This window comes from Gigantopelta aegis, chromosome 6 (genome assembly GCF_016097555.1).
Source record: "Gigantopelta aegis isolate Gae_Host chromosome 6, Gae_host_genome, whole genome shotgun sequence".
Classification (NCBI taxonomy): Eukaryota; Metazoa; Mollusca; class Gastropoda; order Neomphalida; family Peltospiridae; genus Gigantopelta; species Gigantopelta aegis.
In genome coordinates this window covers 1,047,458-1,070,773 of record NC_054704.1, presented here as the reverse complement: position 1 = coordinate 1,070,773, position 23,316 = coordinate 1,047,458, and the positions used below count along the sequence as shown (strand labels likewise).

Genomic DNA, 23,316 nt, shown 5'->3' with positions numbered 1-23,316 from the left:
TGTTAGGGTACTTAGAAGATTCCTGAAAATGGAGCCCAACCAAAGTCGAAAACTATCAAGTCATTACCAAAGTCGTATATTAATGTGCCACCGATCTCGCTCCCTGATAATATCTTCCAACTGTAACTGATGACCAAGTAACTCCAATATCTGCTGACATGGATAAAGATCAAATGCAAACGCTTTGGTTTGAAAAAGTGAGGACAGCTTTGGCTAATGAAAACCAAAATGATCTGGTGAACATGAACATGTCATGGTCAGCCTACTTTGCCAGCTTACAGTAGTATGTACCCAAGCTTCCTGCAATTATCGCTCTACTTCCATTGTTTCGAGATGGTGCACACTCACCCGCTATGGTTAAGCATGGAATGAACATCATCCAACAGATCACGGTTCGTGTCAATCCAGGCCAGATATAGACTGGTGCATCCCAGAACCAAACTAAGTATTTTTTAGGTCAAACTTCTGTAAGTGGATTACTGTTCATATGGTTATACTAATCAAAATAAGCCTTGGGGCCACCTGGATTTCGACTCCAAATTCAAGATGGCCACCAAAATCCAAAATGGCCACAATACAAAGTTTCTCGTCTTGGAGATTACTTACAAATGAACATTTGGTGTGTATTTAGGGTTTTTCGGGGTCAAGGAAGTCATTTATGAAGATATTAAAATTGTTGGAAGCAAACTGTAGATATTAAATGCCGATTTGCAGCTGTTAAACTGTTTAACAGCTAAAAAAATAGTTCACTATTGACATACTAGCAGTTAAATAATTGAAAGACACATGTACTTAGATATCAACCGTTTATTCTTTATTCAGTAGTACATTATTACAATTTAGTTGACAGAAAAAAGATAAAGATTGTTTATAGTTAGTGTTTTGGTTTTAGCATTCAAACTAGGATCAATATGCTGTATGCAAAGAATGTACTCTAATGAAGTTTTACTTTAAACTAGATCTACTAATTTGAATTAATCTTTGATACAGAGTCAAACACAATTTTAGCCCTAGAAATAAATGTCAGAGTCGGAATCTAAGCATTCTGATTGGCTATCATTCTCAATGTTGGAGGTACTTGAAGTTGTGTTAGTGCTATCACTGTTTTGTAGTTCATCTTCATGTTCACCTAATTAACCAATCGAATCATCAAGAGACTTTACAGTTTCGTGTCTTCTCTTCTTCTGACGAGGTCCAGATAGGTCTCGCGCAACATCTTCTTTGTCTGCTTCATATCCGCCATCCGGTTTCTGTTTTGGTCGTCTGCTGGCCTTAGTCAAAGATGGAGGAAATTGAGGACCAGTAAACCATATTGGTCTGATGCTGTATTCTGTTTGTTGCCAGCCTCGGTCGTCTAGAGCAGGTTGGTAGATGTTCTGCTCCAAGCATTGTCTCCAAATAAAAGTTTGCAAATCACTTCTTTTGACATGCTGTACACAACTGCTCTCATCAGGAATAAGAGTATTGCTGGATTTTATCTTTTGTTTTTCATACATTCTGACACGGGTACCAGCAAATGTTTCACCTTCCCTTCCACCATACATAATTGTTTGCAAAAACTGTTTTGCTGAAGAGAGATCATTCACAGAAATATCGGAAGTTCCCAAAGTAGACAGGAGACAGCCCTTCTTCAGATTCATCATTCTTTTAAATGGTTTTACCTTTCCAATACCAAATGGAAAGGAAGTTGTGTCACAACCTGTTATACTGTGATAGGCTGGCAACAGCCGGCATAACTCATCTTCATAATAGCTATGGATAGTAGATATGTTAACATACCGTTGGTGGTCAATTTTCATCATCTAGATATTGTCAGGCTTGCTGCATGAATACGCATAGCAGAGAAGAATCAAAATATCTGTGTCTGTTGCTACAACAATGACTGGATTTACCGACTTGGAAGCTTCAAGAATCAACCTTGTATCAGCTTCAGGGTGGTTGCATGAAGGCAACTGCTCAACAGCTGAAGGAGTTATTAGCCAAGTCTTTTCTTCTTCTGTTAGCTTAAGTGGAATATGTACACTGCTGTTTTTATAATGGTTAACTAGAAAACTTATCAACTGTGTTTTGTTTTCACTATTTCTCAAAAACGAATCCCAGTCTTTTCCTTTTGGCATACTTTGAGCAGCACTTGTGATGTAGATTCGTCTACCAGGTTTACCACGTATACTTTGAGTCAATTGCTTTACTGTGTTCATGTTGTATGAATCAAAGATGATTCCTACACCCAGTGCATCTACGGTATCCAGTGGCATTCAAAATTTCAGAAGAGCATTTGCATAGTCTCCCCAAGTGTCTTTGGGTGGCACAGATTTTATAGCGGCCATACCATCAATTAACAAATCACATTTCTTTAATGGTTTATTGCAGACAGAATCTGATTCTTCTATCAAATAATTTCTCAGTGCAGCTTTGGACCCCTGCCTTAAGTCATTCTCTGGTGTTGCCAAAGCCAGTGGGATAGATGTCAGTGGATAGGAATGTGCTTCCTCTGGGGAAGTTGTTTTTCCAACTAAAATTCCGAATGCTTGTCTGTCTTCTTTCAGAATGTTGACAACGCTTGAAGCTTTCTTCACTTTCTCCATTCCAGTCTTTATATTTTGTTTGGGTATCTTTGCAAATATGCTGACCTTATTTTCTCCGGTGGTTGTAAGTCTTTGATCAACAAATTCTTTGTAGCAGCCTTCTCCAACATCTGTTGAAGATAATAGTCCTGCAATTACTTTAGGTTCAATTTCGGCTCCAGATTTCATGTGACGGGCAGCACCATCCATAAATGGGTCAAAATACTGTTTCAGCTGAAGAACAAGACTATTAATCCAGTGTTCGTGTTCCCTTCGAGCACTAAGCGTAGTTTCTCTGTGAACTGATGATGTCATGACATCAAGTTTTGCTTTCAGTTTAGTTCGTATTGTGGCCATTAAATGGCTGGTCTTAATGAAGGTATCTGTTGCTGTGTCATTGGTGCTGTAACCTCCTTGCATTGGTCCTCCTCTGACCTGTACTTCTCTGTTTATTGTTGTTTCGGTTATCAGGTCTCCATGAATTGTAGAAAATGGCTCTCCAGATAATGATCCGCCAAAACCATTTTTTACCAGATCATTACATGCCGCATTGTTACTAATTTCACACATTTCAAGATTGACATACTGGAATGTCAAATATCTAGCATAATTCATGTGACCAAATGCAAAACATTTAGGTAGCAAAGCCCGTTCTGCTGCCAAATGTCTTTCAATGCAATTTTCTCGAACAGAGCTAATGAGACATAACATCGATGAAACATCCTTTAGGTACTCAACAACCATCTGTGATTGAGTTCCCGTTGTTTTCATTAATAACAAGCACAGGTTTTAAAATTCTTTATGCTGATGCACAGCCTGGAGTGTTTCTGCAGATGAGTGGTGTCTCAAGTCGGTCTGTAACTGGAGTAACTCAGTGTTAATGCTGTCAGAATTCGTTTGAATTCTAATTCGAAGAAGCGCATTAAATGGCTGCTTGTGAAGGCGGACACTTCTGTAATAGTGACGACCTTCTATTGCTTGATCTACAGAACCATCGGCGATAACTCCTGCATCCACCCACCAGTCTCTGAATCCAAGGCAACCATATTTCTTGTACATTATTTTCAAGCACACAAGAATTGTATGGAATCCGCCAATAAGAGGAATTATCTTATCATATTTTCCATCAAACAGCCACGAAATTATCAACATCTTGCTATTGATAGCTTCATCAGCATGAACAAAGATATGTCCTACTTCAAGGTCATTTGTCATTTCCATTATCATGTCCATGTACCATTTGACGACATAGTCATGTGGAGGCGATGGAACAACAGGGAGATATTCTAATTGGCACTTGGCAGTAACACTATCAGTGACGGACTTCATAAATGCTGTCCATGATCCAACCGGATCCCCTTCACAATCATCACAAGCTACAGAATCCAGCAATACCCAGGCAATGTCACGTGTCAAAGCTTCGTCAAGCAAAGGTGAGTTAAAATACTTATCTGTGAAATTGGAAAATGCTGGAGATATCTTTTTTCTTGGGATTTTATATGACCCATAGTCATTCTGTTCCTCATCTATGATATCAGAGATTATAGGTGTTGTATTCCGACTACCGTCATCATCACAGTTTGGGTTACCAACTTGAAATACAGTACCAGTGGTATGATGTGTTGTGTGAGCGCCTGTCAATGTTTGTTGTCTACCGTCTGAATTGTCAAATGTGACGTGAATACTTTTTCCTTTGGCAAAGCCAGGAGGTAACATTCTTTTGTGCTGCATAGTGACAGTCTTGGCCCATGTGTTATTCAGTAATCTGATATCAGTATATGATATTCCTATGCCACAATGATGAAGCAAAGAGATGGCCTCTTTGCTACCAGTTATTCGATGGAGTGTTAAACTCAGTGCTGTGTTCAGGGATGGGCGTTGGTGGGTAATCAACATTTCCCAGCTATGGCTTATGGCAGATATTTTCTCTGCCTGTGATATACTTGGGATTTTGACATATAAGAATGTGTTTTTGGATCTTTTTGGATCTACTGACCATGCTATTGCATTATAAATGCAGCAAAGAGGACCATTGCTATCGAGCTGATTTAAAAATTCGTCTGGTTCTGGTGGCCATTTGTGTGGTTCTCGTGTAGATATTTTGCGTCGAATTAGAGCTGTAAATGCTTTTGTTAAGTCATCTTCTCGCAGACCGTGTCCCTCGAGTGTAGCTACTGAATACATTAATGGATTAACGTCACTTGAATGTACAACAACACGATTGCCTACCAAGTACAAATCTATTTGAGGACCAAATGTTTCTCTCAATGTTATTTTAAGCTGGGACGTGTGTTTAAATCCTATTGGTGATCCATCAAGGCCATGTTCTTCACTTAATTCTGCAATGTCTTTGATAAGCTCAGTCAGAAAAAAAGCTTCGCGATCCTTAATGACTCTGCGTTCAAACATCTTCATGAAATTATTTACCACTTGCTTATTCATCATATCTCTATCATTATCAAATTGTGCGGGATTATAGGAATAGACAAAACAGTTATAACAATGTTTATGGTAATACAGATCTAGAGCAAATATGTCACAAGCACCATGAAGCAATACATTTAAACGTGTAGCAGCTTCATGGTACTTGTCATCTTCGTTTAACATTTTCATTTCCATTTGGCGTTTAATTTTATCAGCTGCTTTATCTTCGGAACATCGGCCAAGACCACCTTTATTATACGGTTTATTATCACATATCGACACTTTATGGCTTTAGCGTTTTCTTTTGAGAAATATCTTTAGATATATCATCTGTAGAGCTGTCCGACGGCTGGATTTTTTTATTTAGAGCTTCTTTTCTTTTAATTCTATTTCTGAATGTAATTCGGCATGTTTTATGAACAAATGCATGTTCCCTTACGTTAGAAAGTCGAGCCTTCACTTCCCGGAACTCATTATATGGTGGTTCAGAACATAAACTTTCTTCAATACTGAACCATCTATCAGCAAGTTCCTGTAATGAGGTGGTGTCTTCTGCATTTATAGTAGTACATTTTTCAATTCCTTTGCTCCTGTCATTGCACAGTAAGCAGCTTTCTTTCTCAGCCAATCCAAGATTTAGAAATGGCTATTGAGACATTCTGCAATGAAATATCTAGATTAGCAGTTTTGCTAAACACATTCAAGTGCCATATTACCAAATTAACTGAAAGAAACATCCAATAAAATATGCTGATAATCGACGTTTAGCTTTCTGTGTATTCGTACTTCTTGACACTGATTACACCTAATGTTTCAATATGTAACAACAAACTGTCGACGTTAATATTTAAAATTTCTTTCTAAAACTATTAAAATGCTTATAAATGACATCACTGACCCTCAAAACCCATGAAAAGACACCAAGTTTACATTTATATGACAATTACAGGTCAAATCAATGTAGTATAGCAGCCATTTTGGATTTTGGCGGCCATCTTGAATTTGAAGTCGAAATCCAGGTGGCCCCAAGGCTTATTTTGATTAGTATAACTGTATGAACACTAATCCACTTACAGAAGTTTGACCTAAAAAATATTTAGTTTGGTTCTGGGATGCACCAGTCTAATACCAGTGCTCACTGTTAATAAGTCATTATATGCTATCGCCAAGAAAATTCTGTGGAAATGGCCAGATGAGTATGGGGGAAAACAATATGTTGTACTGATGGGGGGTCTCCACAAGGAAATGGCCATGTTGAAAGTAATTGGTGACTGGCTTGACTGAAGTGGTTGGACCTATGTGATAACTTCAGCCAATGTTACAACTGAGGGGCGTGCAGCTGGTATGCAGAAAGGTTCACACACATCCAGAGGTCAATGGACCCATCAAGTAACAGCAGTGGCTCTGTTCACTCTTCTTCACAGGTCACATGCCGAGTATTAAATTAATACAACAGATGATGAACAACTACTCTATGATGAGTGGTGTAAGCAGATGGCGTCGGAGCATCCTCAGTTCGATTACTGGTACAACGTTTGGCGGTTGAACTCCTCTTCCTACAGTTGCTTAGATCACAGTGTGAACAAAGATTTGTTCCGTATGTGGAGTCATTTGGAAAGATTATTCCATGGATGTTCGCTCTTGACCACTATCACTATGCTCGCTGGATGGCGGTTCATGTAAGAGATATACTTGCCCTCGAGGTTAACTGCCCTACCACACATGCACAGTTCCTCAAAGGCAACTTTGTTACACAGAAAACCAGGCACAGGTTCTCGGCGACAGCACATGGTCAAGTTTATGAGCAGCTGAATGCAATGGTGAAGGGGGTGGAGGCGTAATAGGTATCACTGAAAATGAAGTAGCACTGAGGCGGTGGATGGTGGAAGGCTCAGAAAAATCTAGACTATTAACGGAGTATGATGACAAACATTCCACGAAAAAGAAGGGTACATGATGTCACCATGAACACATACCAAGTGTGCAGAAGACTTTCCAATCTCAATTCAAGAGCATCACAGATGTGATGGAGGAACTTGGCAACCCCTTTGCAGACCTCTACACACTTGATACCAAACTGATAATGCCCGACAGTGTGGTACATAACATAAGGACCGCAGAAGACATAGGCAAAACACAGTACCAGAAATTTGTTGTGGAGTGTGTCAATGACAATATCACTGTGTTCAGTGTTATATGGTTAAAGACCACACATATATTGAGAGAGGAAACCTGCTGTCGCCACTTCATGGGCTACTCTTTTCAATTAAAAGCAAGGGATATTTTATATGCACCATCCAACAGACAGGATAGCACATACCACGGCCTTTTATGTACCAGTCGTGGTGCACTGGCTGAAGTGAGAAATAGCCCAATGGGCCCATTGACGTGGATCGAGCGCTTTACCACTGGGCTACGTCTCGCACTAATTGGAATGAAGTCCGGACACCAAACTGGCCACTCCACTGTGGTTTCTTAAAGATATTTATTAACGACCCTACTATACACGGACATCAGTTGAAAACACGATCTAAAGTCTAGATTACATTAGACGACGCAACTTAACGGTAGTGTGTATTGAAAAAACCCCAACCCCAGGTGCCTGCGACTGATCTTTAGTTAGCCATACGGCATTTGACGTGTTCGGTCGCAGTCTTCAATTTCCAGGTGGATGACTGCTCGTCACCCTTGAGCAATTCTCTGGATTAACCCTTTTGTGTTGGAAGCACAAAATAAAAAATTGCCATAAAAATGGGGGCAAGGAACACAGAAAGTCCTCTAGAACCGTTGTTGCAGAAGATAATAGAGTTCAATAATTAGGTCACCAGAGCTCAAAAGGTTACAAATTTTTGGCCTTGCCCAAAATCTCAAATGCTGTTATAAACATCCTTACGTAGGCCAAGAACAAACCTATATTAAAAGACAAAAGTTATTGTGACATGGATTGTTTGGAGTAATACATTTGTGAATGGATTTATGGATGTAAACCAGAGAAAATGTGCATGAAACAGCTCAAAGAAGTGCAACCAAGCAGTTGCAGCGATTGCATGCTTTGTGCAAGAAACATGGAATATTCGGGAGAAATCCTGTCCAGTGTTCACCATAAAAGGCCAGACATTCAGTCGCAAATCATTGCCTCTCTGTGCAGCCTTCAGAAGTAGATAAACACCATTAGTGAATTGTTTGATGCAATTTCGTCATGCCACGCATCGGTGAAAATGACAGATGGCGAGTCATAGGGATGCTTGAATCTGGGACCTCGCAGCGTGACGTCGCACGTCAATTCAACGTCCACAGAAACACCATATGGCACTTATGGCAACGATATCAACAAAACAACCAGGTCAGTGACCGTCCCCGTAGCGGCCGACCACCCGTGACAACTGATCCTTCCTCAGATCTGGAATGGTATTCCCAGGAACTTTCTCCAGCGTTTAGTGGCCTCAATGAGACGACGGTGCCAGGCCTGTATCAATGCTCAAGGTGGACACACTCGCCACGGACTGTGTGAACTTCGCTCTGGACCCCCTCTAGTGATGTGGCTCATTTGCATATGGCAGGTGTGCCCTTTTCATGGACTATTGCTCGTTTCCATACCTTCGAACATTTCTCTTTCCATGTTATAACGTTTCATACATGGCAGTAAAAACTTATCAATTATCTGTCTTTTGTGTCACAATAACTTTTGCCTTTTAGTATAAATTGTCTCTTTTACACCTGAATCTGTTTGATTAGAGAACCTGCTATGATTTTAACCCACCTATGTTCAAATATATTACATAATGACCGCCCTGTATGAAACGAAAGACAACCTATGTCCAAAAAATGCTAAAATTGCTATTTTTGACAGCAAAAAGGAAAATGCCCACACTAATGCAGCCAGACAACCTAGAATAACAAATGACCCCTTTCAAATACTTGGATTGGGGAACTCAGAAAGGTTCATCCCAAATTGTGACGTTCAAGGTCAAATTTTCAAGGTATGCGTAGGAAAGATAGTTGTGGTAAATTGAATTAATAAAATCAAGCAGCAATTAGTAACACACTAAAAACAAAGATGGCAGCACTATAACTATACTTGTGACATTGTTTTATACTTGTGACATTGTTTAGCTCTAATGAGCAGACCTTACTCCAAACAGCTTTCTTTGTTAAATATTTTTTTTACCATAGAAAAATTGGCCCAAACTGGACAAAAAACCCGTAAAATGTATTTACAACATATGCTGGCACTGTTGAGGACTATGTTTCATATGTAAAGCAACGTCTTCAAAAACTATTGCAGGACTATGAAGTGTACGTTAATCTGGAATCAGGCGTGCAAGAGAGGCCGGAGCCAGTCGAGTCCACCAGACTACGCTGTCAGCCAATCAAGTTGGACAAACTGTAACGGCGAACAAGAAGCAACTCATCCAGAGTCTTTGAAGAATTGTGTCAGTACAGACTCTTCTACACGGAAAGCACCAGTCTACACAAGCTAGTGGTCACTGCAGAAAGCAACTGCTTCACATGATAATTGACTTAACAATGTCTGCTAAATCTTTTGACATAGATTGGTTCTGAAAACGAGCATTCTGAGAGTATGATTAAAGCAATACTTCCCTACCAGGCACAACAAATGTTAGTATCTCCTAAATTCAGGAGCCATAACTGTGAAAAATAAGTAAATTGTCATGGAAGTCAAACGTGATCTGTAACAGTACATGCTAAAGCTATACACAAAATGTCTGTTCATTATCTAAAGACACTGTAGAAAAACATCCGGAAAACAAATGTTCGTATCTTCTAGGTTCAAAGGCCATAGCTCTGTCAAAAATAGGTAAACTGCCATGAATTTCAAATTTGATCTGTTACATTACCCATGCCCCCCCCCCCCCCGAAAACAATCAAACTTTTTTTTAACCTGAATTAAATTTTATGAAATCATACATACATACATACAATATGGGTTGGCCCCCTAATAAAACCCTGGCTATGCTGACACACACACACACGCACGCAGAGAGGGAGAGGGAGGGGGAGAGGGAGTGGGAGAGGGAGTGGGAGAGAGAGAGAGAGAGAGAGAGAGAGAGAGAGAGAGAGAGAGAGAGAGAGAGAGAGAGAGAGAGAGAGAGAGAGAGAGAGAGAGAGAGAGAGAGAGAGAGAGAGAGCGCGCGCTAGCTAGCTAGAGCTTGATCCTGTTTATGTAGGTCTAGATAGCTCAGAACAGAACATGGCAAGTTGCGGGCAATTCAGTTCCATAGGTTTGACACCCTGCAACGGCATGGGAAAATTTTTTGAGGCCAGAAAGAATTTAATTATCCTCTGCACCAGTGCATTAATATCTATGTATGTAATAGTCAACCTCGACATACATACAATATATAGATATTCATACATCAATACATACTAGCCAGTGCCAGGTCTGCCCACTGTTTCATGCACGTAAGCGGGATTGACCGCGTAGCTTGTAGGCCCCATGCATATGAGTTAAAGAGCATCCTTTTTATGGATGCCTCAATAGCTCAAAAGGTATTGTGACAAGTCTGCAAGTTGTAAATTACGGAGAATCTTGATATGAAGCTCAATTTATCTCAAATTAATGTTTGAAAATTTTTAGAAATTTTTATCTCAAATTAATGTTTGAAAATGTTTAGAAATTTTTATGTACCATTTAATGGCATTTGGTTGTGTTAGTAATGGGTAACCATGATTATTAACATCTATATAGGGTAAGGTTTAAGGAGAGGGTATGTACTTACATGATGTTGACATTTGAAGGTATGTAAGGTCAGAGTTATACTGACTATGTTTCCCTATAGGCAATGTGACCATTAGTGTTGCTGTATTATTATACTATGTAAGCACGAATGTACGCACACAAATACACTCACACAAATACACGCACAAACATGCATTGTGTGAAGGCTATGTCATGTTCATGTCATCTTTTTGTCATGTCAGTCATTTTCAACATCATCATCATCATCAGAATTATCCTAATTATCATCATCAATGCCTGTTTATCTATAAGACCGTCATCGTGTCTGTCCTCAAGTCCATTCACAAACACTTCACTACATTTATCATACAGATGGATTTTGAACACATGTATAAAGCATGTACAAGAAAGAAATTCATTGATTGCTTCAGCAGCTGGCCAGTAGTCCACTCATCCAGTCAGTTGGCAGTGCACTCGTCTGCTGTGGGTTTTGTTTTATATCCTTGTCCATTTTGGCTGACAATATCTGAACATTGACAAAAGCAGAGTTTCCAAATAAAGATTTAGTGATTAGGTCAATGGATGTTTTTGGAGGTTAATACGACTCCTTGATAGTGGGACCGGCCTCGGTGGCGTCGTGGTAGGCCATCGGTCTACAGGCTGGTAGGTACTGGGTTCGGATCCCAGTCGAGGCATGGGATTTTTAAATCCAGATACCGACTCCAAACCCTGAGTGCTCCGCAAGGCTCAATGGGTAGGTGTAAACCACTTGCACCGACCAGTGATCCATAACTGGTTCAACAAAGGCCATGGTTTGTGCTATCCTGCCTGTGGGAAGTGCAAATAAAATATCCCTTGCTGCTAATCGGAAAGAGTAGCCCATGTAGTGGCGACAGCGGGTTTCCTCTCAAAATCTGTGTGGTCCTTAACCATATGTCTGACGCCATATAACTGTAAATAAAATGTGTTAAGTGCGTCGTTAAATAAAACATTTCTTTCTTTTTTTTCCTTGATAGTGGACAGTTAGTTTTGACAGATCCCTAGTCTGAAAATCAATTCATATGATTCAGTAATACGACCGATTACATTTTGTATCATCCGATGCCAACAACTTAAAATGTTCCATAAACTGAACAACTGAATATTTCCAATTTGTTTTCTTCCTTTTGAAAACCAAAATAGAATTGTTTGGGATTCGTTTTTCTTAAGAGATGAAGAATATCAATTATATAATTTAAAAGCTGATGATTTTCTACCGACTTATTTCAATTAAAAACTCTGGTTGTATAATTTCAAAATGAACATACTGTGGGGGGAAAAAGTTGAGGAAAACTGATTCTTCATTTTTCTTAATCATTATACCCCATAGTGTCTCAGAAAAAACCCACTATGTCTGGGGCTTGGGGAATTTTTTTCACAGCACTTTGAAATTAGGTAGCAAATAATTGTGAATCTACAGCTGAGATTTATGCCTACCAGCCCATGACATCCTAAATGCCCGCCTATGGTTTACAAATAAGGAAAGATACAGGTATTTTTAGTCTCAAACCTTGCAAAAACCCTCGTTTGAATAAAGGTTTAGCTATTCAATTTTTCACAAAATCGGATTGTTTAAAAATTACCCAAAATTATCATGCCCCACTTTTGTCACAAGGAAAACCTGGTGTATGAATACCAAGCATCATTAGAGCTAAACTGTTTGCACTACTGGTGACAAACCAATTGTCATTTTAAAAAATATTTCTTGCATCCCTGGCTATCACTAAGCTTGAGAGAATTTACTTCCCATTACATATAATTAGCCTTCAAACATGGATCTGTGCAAAAACAAAACGTGAACATGAGGGAACTAACTGTAGGCCTATATTGCTACCTTAGGGCCAAGATACAGGGTAGGGCTAACATATTTAATGTTTTGGTCACTTATAGTCTATGTCAATGAAAACTGGCGAAAAGTTATAACAATAATGACCATTTACTGTTGTCTATGGAAGGACTTGATGTGATAGTGATATCATGATAAAATCCAAGATGGCTGCTATTTTTAGGGGAAAAACGAAAATATTGTTTGGTGGTCAGGTCAGTTTTATTTATTTCTATTTCTTAGGTAATTAGATCTGTAGTGATCACTGGTAACACCAGGATTTTATGGGGGGTGGGGGGGGGGGGAAGCAACTCACACTGTGTATATATGTATGAATGTATGCATGCATGCATGCATGCATGATTTTATAAAATTTAATAGTTGGGGCCAACATCTACACGTACCTCGGTGGGGCCAACATCTACACGTACCTCGGTGGGGCCAACATCTACACGTACCTCAGGTGGGGACATCTACACGTACCTTGGTGGGGCCAACATCTACACGTACCTCAGTGGGGACATCTACATGTACCTCAGTGGGGCCAACATCTACACGTACCTCGGTGGGGACATCTACACGTATCTCGGTGGGGACATCTACACGTACCTCGGTGGGGCGAACATCTACACGTATCTCAGTGGGGCGAACATCTACACGTACCTCGGTGGGGACATCTACACGTACCTCAGTGGTGGCGAACATCTACACGTACCTCAGTGGGGCCAACATCTACATGTACCTCGGTAAGGACATCTACACGTACCTCGGTGGGGACATCTACACGTACCTCGATGGGGCCAACATTTACACGTACCTCAGTGGGGACATCTACACGTACTTCAGTGGGGCCAACATCTACATGTACCTCACTGGGGACATCTACACGTACCTCAGTGGGGACATCTACACGTACCTCGGTGGGGCCAACATCTACACGTGCCTCAGTGGGGACAACATCTACACGTACCTCGATGGGGATATCTACACATATCTCGGTGGGGCCAACATCTACATGTACCTCAGTGGGGCCAACATCTACACGTACCTCGATGGGGCAACATCTACACATACCTCGGTCGGGCCAACATCTACACGTACCTCGGTGGGGACAACATCTACACGTACCTCAGTGGGGACATCTACACGTACCTCGGTGGGGACAACATCTACACGTACCTCACTGCTAATACACACTCCACTTTCTAAGACGGGACACGTGAACTGTATTGAGACACTGTGTTTATTACAGACATGTACAACATATCACATGAACATGGCAATGTCACAAGAATCTCACTGAACTGTGTTTGAAAACAAGTAATTCATGTAGTCTGGGTTCGGTAACAGATTTACACAGTCTGCCAAATGCACACAGAGATCCATTGTTTGCTTATACATTTCAAGTCCACAATTTATAGACCACATGTCTGTAACATTTTAGATGTCCATACAGATTTCTAATGCAGTATATACATGTAACTAAATCCATGCCATTTGTTCACAAAGCACAGAACTTTTAACAACTAGAATTATCTACAACACATATGGCAGTTTCCATTAATTCTTTCCACACAAAACAAGTTAGTAACCAGACTGGGTGTATTGTAGTGTGACATCTAACTAGTCGGTAACCAGACTGGGTGTATTGTAGTGTGACATCTAACTAGTCGGTAACCAGACTGGGTGTATTGTAGTCTGACATCTTACTAGTCAGTAAGCAGACTGGGTGTATTGTAGTGTGACATCTAACTAATTGGTAACCAGACTGGGTGTATTGTAGTGTGATATCTAACTAATCGGTAACCAGACTGGGTGTATTGCAATGTGACATCTAACTAGTCAGTAACCAGACTGGGTGTAATGTAGTTTGACATCTAACTAGTTAGTAACTAGACTGGGTGTATTGTAGTGTGACATCTAACTAGTTTGTAACCAGGGTGGGTGTATTGCAGTGCAAGATGGTGGTCAGTAACCACATTGGGTGTATTGCAGTGTGAGATGGTGGTCAGTAACCACACTGGGTGTATTGCAGTGCGAGATGGTGGTCAGTAACCACACTGGGTGTATTGCAGTGCGAGATGGTGGTCAGTAACCACACTGGGTGTATTGCAGTGTGAGATGGTGGTCAGTAGCCAGTGTTAGATGGTGGTCAGCAGCAGTGAACAGAACACAAGACTCTCTCAGTCTTGACTCTCCTCACTGTCAAAACTTTCATCCTCACAAGAATCCGAGTACAATTCTTCCTCATCAGAATCCACTAATAATGCTGGGTGGGTTGGTCGGTGAATTAAATCTTTTGGTGACTTATGACGAAACCTTTTTTCTGCTAACAATGTACTGGCTGGAATCTGTCTTTTTTCTGCTTTGAATTCTGACACAAGAGGATAAATGTGTTCGATAGCAGACTGGACGTTCCCCACACTAGGAGCTGTAAACAGAGAGAACAAACATTGACAGACTGGCATATTAAACTCACTTTCCTTTTTAGAATGGCAATATCTGTATCAACACACTGTTATCAACACTGTTATCAACGCACTGTTATCAACACACATTTATCAACAGTTATCAACACACTGTTATTAACAAACTATTATCAACACTGTTATCAACACACTGTATTCAGAACAGAACGAAACTATTAGTCAGGCTGTTCTGCAACGGCATAATATGTAGTCAGATTACGATAAGATGGTTTACAGGAGGATACAGACAATAGTGAATACATTTCTTGATACCTATATAAATACATTTCATGGTATTACAATATAGATATGTGTATTGACAAGATAAACACATTCTGTGATTTAATAGTCTAGAGAGATATTGTAAAATTAGAACTGTTTTCTACTCATTTTCATTATTATTCATATTTACAAAATGTACCTAGTGCTAGCACAATACCAAAATACTATACAGCCCAGATGTTATAGATACATTCCGTGATGTAACAGACTAGATATATTGTAAAATTAGAAAAAAAATTCTTCCCATTTTCATTATTATTCATATTTACAAAATGCACCTAGTGCTAGCACAATACCAATGTTACAGATGTTACAGCCCAGATGTTTGACATCTAATAGCCGATGGTGAATAAATCAATGTGCTCTAGTGGTGTCTGTGAACAAAACAAACTTTTTAACTGTGTGGATAACAGTGTGTCAGTATCTGTGTGGATAACAGTGTGTTAGTATCTGTGTGGATAACAGTGTGTTAGTATCTGTGTGGATAACAGTGTTAGTATATGTGTGGATAACAGTGTTAGTATATGTGTGGATAACAGTGTGTTAGTATATGTGTGGATAACAGTGTGTTAGTATATGTGTGGATAACAATGTGTTAGTATATGTGGGTGTATTGCAGTGTGAGATGGTGGTCAGAAACCAGACTGGGTGTACTGCAGTGTGAGATGGTGGTCAGTAACCAGTGTGGGTGTATTGCAGTGTGAGATAGTGGTCAGTAACCAGTTTGGGTGTATTGCAGTGTGAGATGGTGGTCAGAAACCAGACTGGGTGTACTGCAGTGTGAGATGGTGGTCAGAAACTGTGTGGATAACGAGTGTGTTAGTATATGTGTGGATAACAGTGTGTTAGTATCTGTATGGATAACAGTGTTAGTACATGTGTGGATAACAGTGTGTTAGTATCTCTATGGATAACAGTGTGTCAGTATCTGTCTGAATAACAGTGTGTTAGTATCTGTGTGGATAACAGCGTGTTAGTATCTGTGTGGATAACAGTGTGTTAGTATATGTGTGGATAACAGTGTGTTAGTATATGTGTGGATAACAGTGTGTTAGTATCTGTGTGGATAACAGTTTGTTAGTATCTGTGTGGATAACAGTGAGTTAGTATCTGTGTGGATAACAGTGTTAGTATATGTATGGATAACAGTGTTAGTATATGTGTGGATAACAGTGTGTCAATATCTGTGCGTATAATAGTATGTTAGTATCTGTGTGGATAACATTGTGTATCTGTGTGGATAGCAGTGTGTCAGTATCTGTGTTGATAGCATTGTGTATCTGTGTGGATAGCAGTATGTTAGTATCTGTGTGGATAGCAGTGTGTTAGTATCTGTGTGGATAACAGTATGTTAGTATCTGTGTGGATAGCAGTATGTTAGTATCTGTGTCGATAACATTGTGTATCTGTGTGGATAGCAGTATGTTAGTATCTGTGTGAATAGCAGTGTGTTAGTATCTGTGTGGATAACAGTATGTTAGTATCTGTGTGGATAACAGTATGTTAGTATCTGTGTGGATAACATTGTGTATCTGTGTGGATAGCAGTGTGTTAGCATCTGTGTGGATAGCAGTATGTTAGTATCTGTGTGGATAACATTGTGTATCGGTGTGGATAACAGTGTGTTAGTATCTGTGTGGATAACATTGTGTATCTGTGTGGATAGCAGTATGTTAGTATCTGTGTGGATAACAGTGTGTTAGTATCTGTGTGGATAACAGTATGTTAGTATCAGGTGTGGATAACATTGTGTATCTGTGTGGATAGCAGTGTGTTAGTATCTGTAGATTACATTGTGTATCTGTGTGGATAGCAGTGTGTCAGTATCTGTGTTGATAGCATTGTGTATCTGTGTGGATAGCAGTATGTTAGTATCTGTGTGGATAGCAGTGTGTTAGTATCTGTAGATTACATTGTGTATCTGTGTGGATAGCAGTGTGTTAGTATCTGTGTGGATACCATTGTGTATCTGTGTGGATAGCAGTGTGTTAGTATCTGTGTGGATAACATTGTGTATCTGTGTGGATAGCAGTGTGTTAGTATCTGTGTGGATAGCAGTATGTTAGTCTCTGTGTGGATAACATTGTGTATCTGTGTTGATAGCAGTGTGTATCTGTGTGGATAACAGTGTGTTAGTATCTGTGTGGATAACAGTGTATCTGTATGGATAACAGTGTGTTAGTATCTGTGTGGATAACAGCATGTTAGTATCTATGTAGATAACAGTGTTAGTATATGTGTGGATAACAGTGTATTAGTATATGTGTGGATAACAGTGTTATTATCTGTGTGGATAACAGTGAGTTAGTATCTGTGTGGATAACAGTGTTAGTATATGTATGGATAACAGTTAGTATATGTGTGGATAACAGTGTTAGTATATGTGTGGATAACAGTGTGTTAATATGTGTGAATAGCAGTGTGTTAGTATCTGTGTGGATAACATTGTGTATCTGTGTGGATAGCAGTATGTTAGTATCTGTGTCAATAACATTATGTATCTGTGTGGATAGCAATACGTTAGTATCTGTGTGTATCTGTGTGGTGTGGATAACAATATGTTAGTAGCTGTGTGGATAACATTGTGTATCTGTGTGGATAGCAGTGTGTTAGTATCTGTGTGGATAGCAGTGTGTTAGTATCTGTGTGGATGACATTGTGTATCTGTGTGGATAGCAATATGTTAGTATCTGTGTGGACCGATGGGGACTGATCCTAGACCGCCCATGAATCGGGTGATAACAGTTCTTTAACACTGGACTAGGATCCTGCCCTATACCAGTCATAGTGCACTGGCTGGAATGAGAAATAGCCCTATTGGTCCACCGATGGGGACTGATCCTAGACCGCCCATGAATCGGGTCATAACAGTTCTTTAACACTTGACTAGGATCCTGCCCTATACCTCATTAAAGTAAACACCATTTCAATATTACATATATTTTGTACATTTCTCTTTTCCTACCAGTAACAGTAATACTTCCTGTTGAAAATATCTTCAGAGTTGCTTTGGGCTCTTTTATTCTGTACGTGACACCAGGGTGCAATTCTGGTTCATAACTGTAAGAAAAAAACTCAATGTTAGTGTCCCTCAACACACAATTCTGGTTTCTAACTAAGAATAAAACTCAATTTTAGTGTCCCTCAACACACAATTCTGGTTTCTAACTGTAAGAATAAAACTCAATGTTAGTGTCCCTTAACACACACTTCTGGTTTCTAACTGTAAGAATAAAACTCAATGTTAGTGTCCCTTAACACACACTTCTGGTTTCTAACTGTAAGAATAAAACTCAATGTCCCCTTACAAAGTTACATACAATTCTGGTTGATAACTGTAAGGACAGACTCAATGTAAGTATCCCCCTACATACAATTCTGGTTGATAACTGTAAGGACAGACTCAATGTAAGTATCCCCCTACATACAATTCTGGTTGATAACTGTGATCTTGGTGTGAAATCCCAAGTTTATGGAGTCAGTGAGTTCATTAAAACTATACGGTTGCCAAACACTCAAATGTGGTCTTTAAAAGACATTTTTTTAAAACATTAGGTTTTGATGGTTGATTAGTGAACACATTTTGAAGAATACTAAAATACAATATAACCTCAAGTTGTAAATGATTGTCTAAAACGATACATCAAGATGAGGTACATGTGATATACCACTGATCAAATGATTGCTCATTGATTTAGCATTGCTGTCATCATATAACTATTAGCACTCACTAGTTATCATAATTAAAATATCAAACCAAAAATAAATGAATGAAAGAAAGAATTAATGAATTATTAGAACAAACAAAGAGTACCGGTGAGGTACATGATACGCCCATCAGGAGTTTGATGGAAAACCATTGATATTAATAAATATGTTACGGGTATGATGCAATTCTAATTATGTGAAATTTTTGCAAAGTAGTGAGGTGGATATGTGACCGGGATATGCACTTCCGAGAAGAAGCATGAAACTTTGCCCTAGGGGGGTTTTGAGTATGAGTTCAAAATTTCATTCTAATGGTTCCTGCCAAATATTTGAAAATTCAAAATGGCCATCACAAAACATGTTTTTGCCAACAAAACTGCTCTAAGTACCCTAATTACTATGATCTTGGTGTCTATAACTATGTTTTGGGGTCGAGGAATCCAACAGAACACGTGAAATAGCATAACATACATCTTCATGGTGAACATTTAAAAAAAATGCTTATAACATTAATTTGTCACATCAGTGTATGTCTTTGCACTTGCCACTTTGCTAACCTAATGTGTTTCGTGTTATCTTCCTGTTCTCTTTCAACAGAGCCCAACTGTAGTATATGGCTGACATTAACATGCATTTTAGGTCATTCACCATGTCTATATAGTGGCACATATCAGTAATAGTGATGTTTCCCGTCAGCAGGGCCCTAAGCAGAAGAACTAGATTTAACTACAAAAATGATACCAGATAATCTTGAAGTATTCAAGGTTTACATGCATCACATAGCAATGATGTACATTCAAGAACTTATATTTTCTGGTTTTCTGCTGACATGGATGAAGATCAAATGCAAACGCTTTGGCTTCCAAACGTAAGAACAACTTTAACTAATGAAAACCAACTGATCTATTGAACGTGAACATACCATGGTCAGCCTACTTTGCCAGCTCACAGTTGTCTGTACCCAAGCCTCCTGCAATTATCGCTCTACTTCCATTGTTTCGAGATGGTGCACACTCACCCGCTATGGTTAAGCATGGAATGAATATCATCCAACAGATCACGGTTCGTGTCAATCCAGGCCAGATACCAGTGCTCACTGTTGATCAGCCATTATATGCTATCACCAAAAAAATGCAGTGGACATGGCCAGATGAGTATGGGTGAAGACAATATGTTGTACTGATGGGGGGTCTCCACAAAGAAATGGCCATGTTTGAAGTAATTGACTGGCTTGACAGACGTGGTTGGACCTATGTGATGACTTCAGCCAATGTTACAACTGAGGGGCGTGCAGCTGGTCTGCAGAAAGTAACAGCACCAGCTCTGTTCATTCCTCTTACAGTTACTTAGATCACAGCCTCAATATGTTGGCTGGGTGACGGTTCATGCTTAACTGCCCTACCACACATGCACATTTCCTCCAAGGCAACTTTGTTACACAGAAAATCAGGCAAAAGTTCTCGTCACTAGCACATGATCAAGTGCAATGGTGAAGGGAGATGGAGGCGTAATAGGCATTGCTGAAAACGAAGCATCATTTAGGCGGTGGATGGTGGCAGGCCCAAACCAGGTAGACTATTAAAGGAGAGTGACAATGGTATACACCCGAGATAACCTTCAGCCATGGTGACAATGGTATACACCCGAGATAACCTTCAGCCATAGTGACAATGTATACACCCGAGATAACCTTCAGCCATGGTGACAATGGTATACACCCGAGATAACCTTCAGCCATGGTGACAATGGTATACACCCGAGATAACCTTCAGCCATGGTGACAATGTATACACCCGAGATAACTTTCAGCCATGGTGACAATGGTATACACCCGAGATAACATTCAGCCATGGTGACAATGGTATACACCCGAGATAACCTTCAGCCATGGTGACAATGGTATACACCCGAGATAACCTTCAGCCATGGTGACAATGGTATACACCCGAGATAACCTTCAGCCATGGTGACAATGGTATACACCCGAGATAACCTTCAGCCATGGTGACAATGTATACACCCGAGATAACCTTCAGCCATGGTGACAATGTATACACCCGAGATAACCTTCAGCCATGGTGACAATGGTATACACCCGAGATAACCTTCAGCCATGGTGACAATGGTATACACCCGAGATAACCTTCAGCCATAGTGACAATGTATACACCCGAGATAACCTTCAGCCATGGTGACAATGGTATACACTCGAGATAACATTCAGCCATGGTGACAATGGTATACACCCGAGATAACATTCAGCCATGGTGACAATGGTATACACCCGAGATAACATTCAGCCATGGTGACAATGTATACACCCGAGATAACCTTCAGCCATGGTGACAATGGTATACACCCGAGATAACATTCAGCCATGGTGACAATGGTATACACCCGAGATAACCTTCAGCCATGGTGACAATGGTATACACCCGAGATAACCTTCAGCCATGGTGACAATGTATACACCCGAGATAACCTTCAGCCATAGTGACAATGTATACACCCGAGATAACATTCAGCCATGGTGACAATGGTATACACTCGAGATAACATTCAGCCATGGTGACAATGGTATACACCCGAGATAACATTCAGCCATGGTGACAATGGTATACACCCGAGATAACATTCAGCCATGGTGACAATGTATACACCCGAGATAACCTTCAGCCATGGTGACAATGGTATACACCCGAGATAACATTCAGCCATGGTGACAATGGTATACACCCGAGATAACCTTCAGCCATGGTGACAATGGTATACACCCGAGATAACCTTCAGCCATGGTGACAATGGTATACACCCGAGATAACCTTCAGCCATGGTGACAATGGTATACACCCGAGATAACATTCAGCCATGGTGACAATGGTATACACCCGAGATAACCTTCAGCCATGGTGACAATGTATACACCCGAGATAACCTAACCTTCAGCCATGGTGACAATGGTATACACCCGAGATAACCTTCAGCCATGGTGACAATGTATACACCCGAGATAACCTTCAGCCATGGTGACAATGGTATACACCCGAGATAACCTTCAGCCATGGTGACAATGTATACACCCGAGATAACCTTCAGCCATGGTGACAATGGTATACACCCGAGATAACCTTCAGCCATGGTGACAATGTATACACCCGAGATAACTTTCAGCCATGGTGACAATGTATACACCCGAGATAACATTCAGCCATGGTGACAATGTATACACCCGAGATAACATTCAGCCATGGTGACAATGGTATACACCCGAGATAACCTTCAGCCATGGTGACAATGTATACACCCGAGATAACCTTCAGCCATGGTGACAATGTATACACCCGAGATAACCTTCAGCCATGGTGACAATGTATACACCCAAGATAACTTTCAGCCATGGTGACAATGGTATACACCCGAGATAACCTTCAGCCATGGTGAACGAGATAACCTTCAGCCATGGTGACAATGGTATACACCCGAGATAACCTTCAGCCATGGTGACAATGGTATACACCCGAGATAACCTTCAGCCATGGTGACAATGGTATACACCCGAGATAACCTTCAGCCATGGTGACAATGGTATACACCCGAGATAACCTTCAGCCATGGTGACAATGGTATACACCCGAGATAACCTTCAGCCATGGTGACAATGGTATACACCCGAGATAACCTTCAGCCATGGTGACAATGTATACACCCGAGATAACCTTCAGCCATGGTGACAATGGTATACACCCGAGATAACCTTCAGCCATGGTGACAATGGTATACACCCGAGATAACCTTCAGCCATGGTGACAATGGTATACACCCGAGATAACCTTCAGCCATGGTGACAATGTATACACCCGAGATAACTTTCAGCCATGGTGACAATGTATACACCCGAGATAACCTTCAGCCATGGTGACAATGTATACACCCGAGATAACCTTCAGCCATGGTGACAATGGTATACACCCGAGATAACCTTCAGCCATGGTGACAATGGTATACACCCGAGATAACATTCAGCCATGGTGACAATGTATACACCCGAGATAACCTTCAGCCATGGTGACAATGTATACACCCGAGATAACATTCAGCCATGGTGACAATGTATACACCCGAGATAACCTTCAGCCATGGTGACAATGGTATACACCCGAGATAACCTTCAGCCATGGTGACAATGGTATACACCCGAGATAACCTTCAGCCATGGTGACAATGGTATACACCCGAGATAACCTTCAGCCATGGTGACAATGGTATACACCCGAGATAACCTTCAGCCATGGTGACAATGTATAC

General features: G+C 40.3%; 1 protein-coding gene across 3 annotated transcripts in view; it reads right to left on the bottom strand.

Annotated features, from left to right (window-relative positions):
- Positions 1-13,778: 13,778 nt before the first annotated feature.
- The window catches only part of LOC121374880 (TATA box-binding protein-like 1), a 33,659-nt gene continuing 24,121 nt past the window's right edge, over positions 13,779-23,316 (bottom strand). For all 3 annotated transcript variants that reach the window (XM_041501999.1, XM_041501998.1, XM_041502000.1), the window contains 2 exons: positions 18,269-18,363; positions 13,779-14,984 (listed from right to left, as the gene is read on the bottom strand). In XM_041501999.1, coding sequence (XP_041357933.1) covers positions 14,737-14,984; positions 18,269-18,363 — 343 coding nt within the window. In that variant the 3' untranslated portion in view covers positions 13,779-14,736. The remainder of the gene's footprint in view (positions 14,985-18,268; positions 18,364-23,316) is intronic.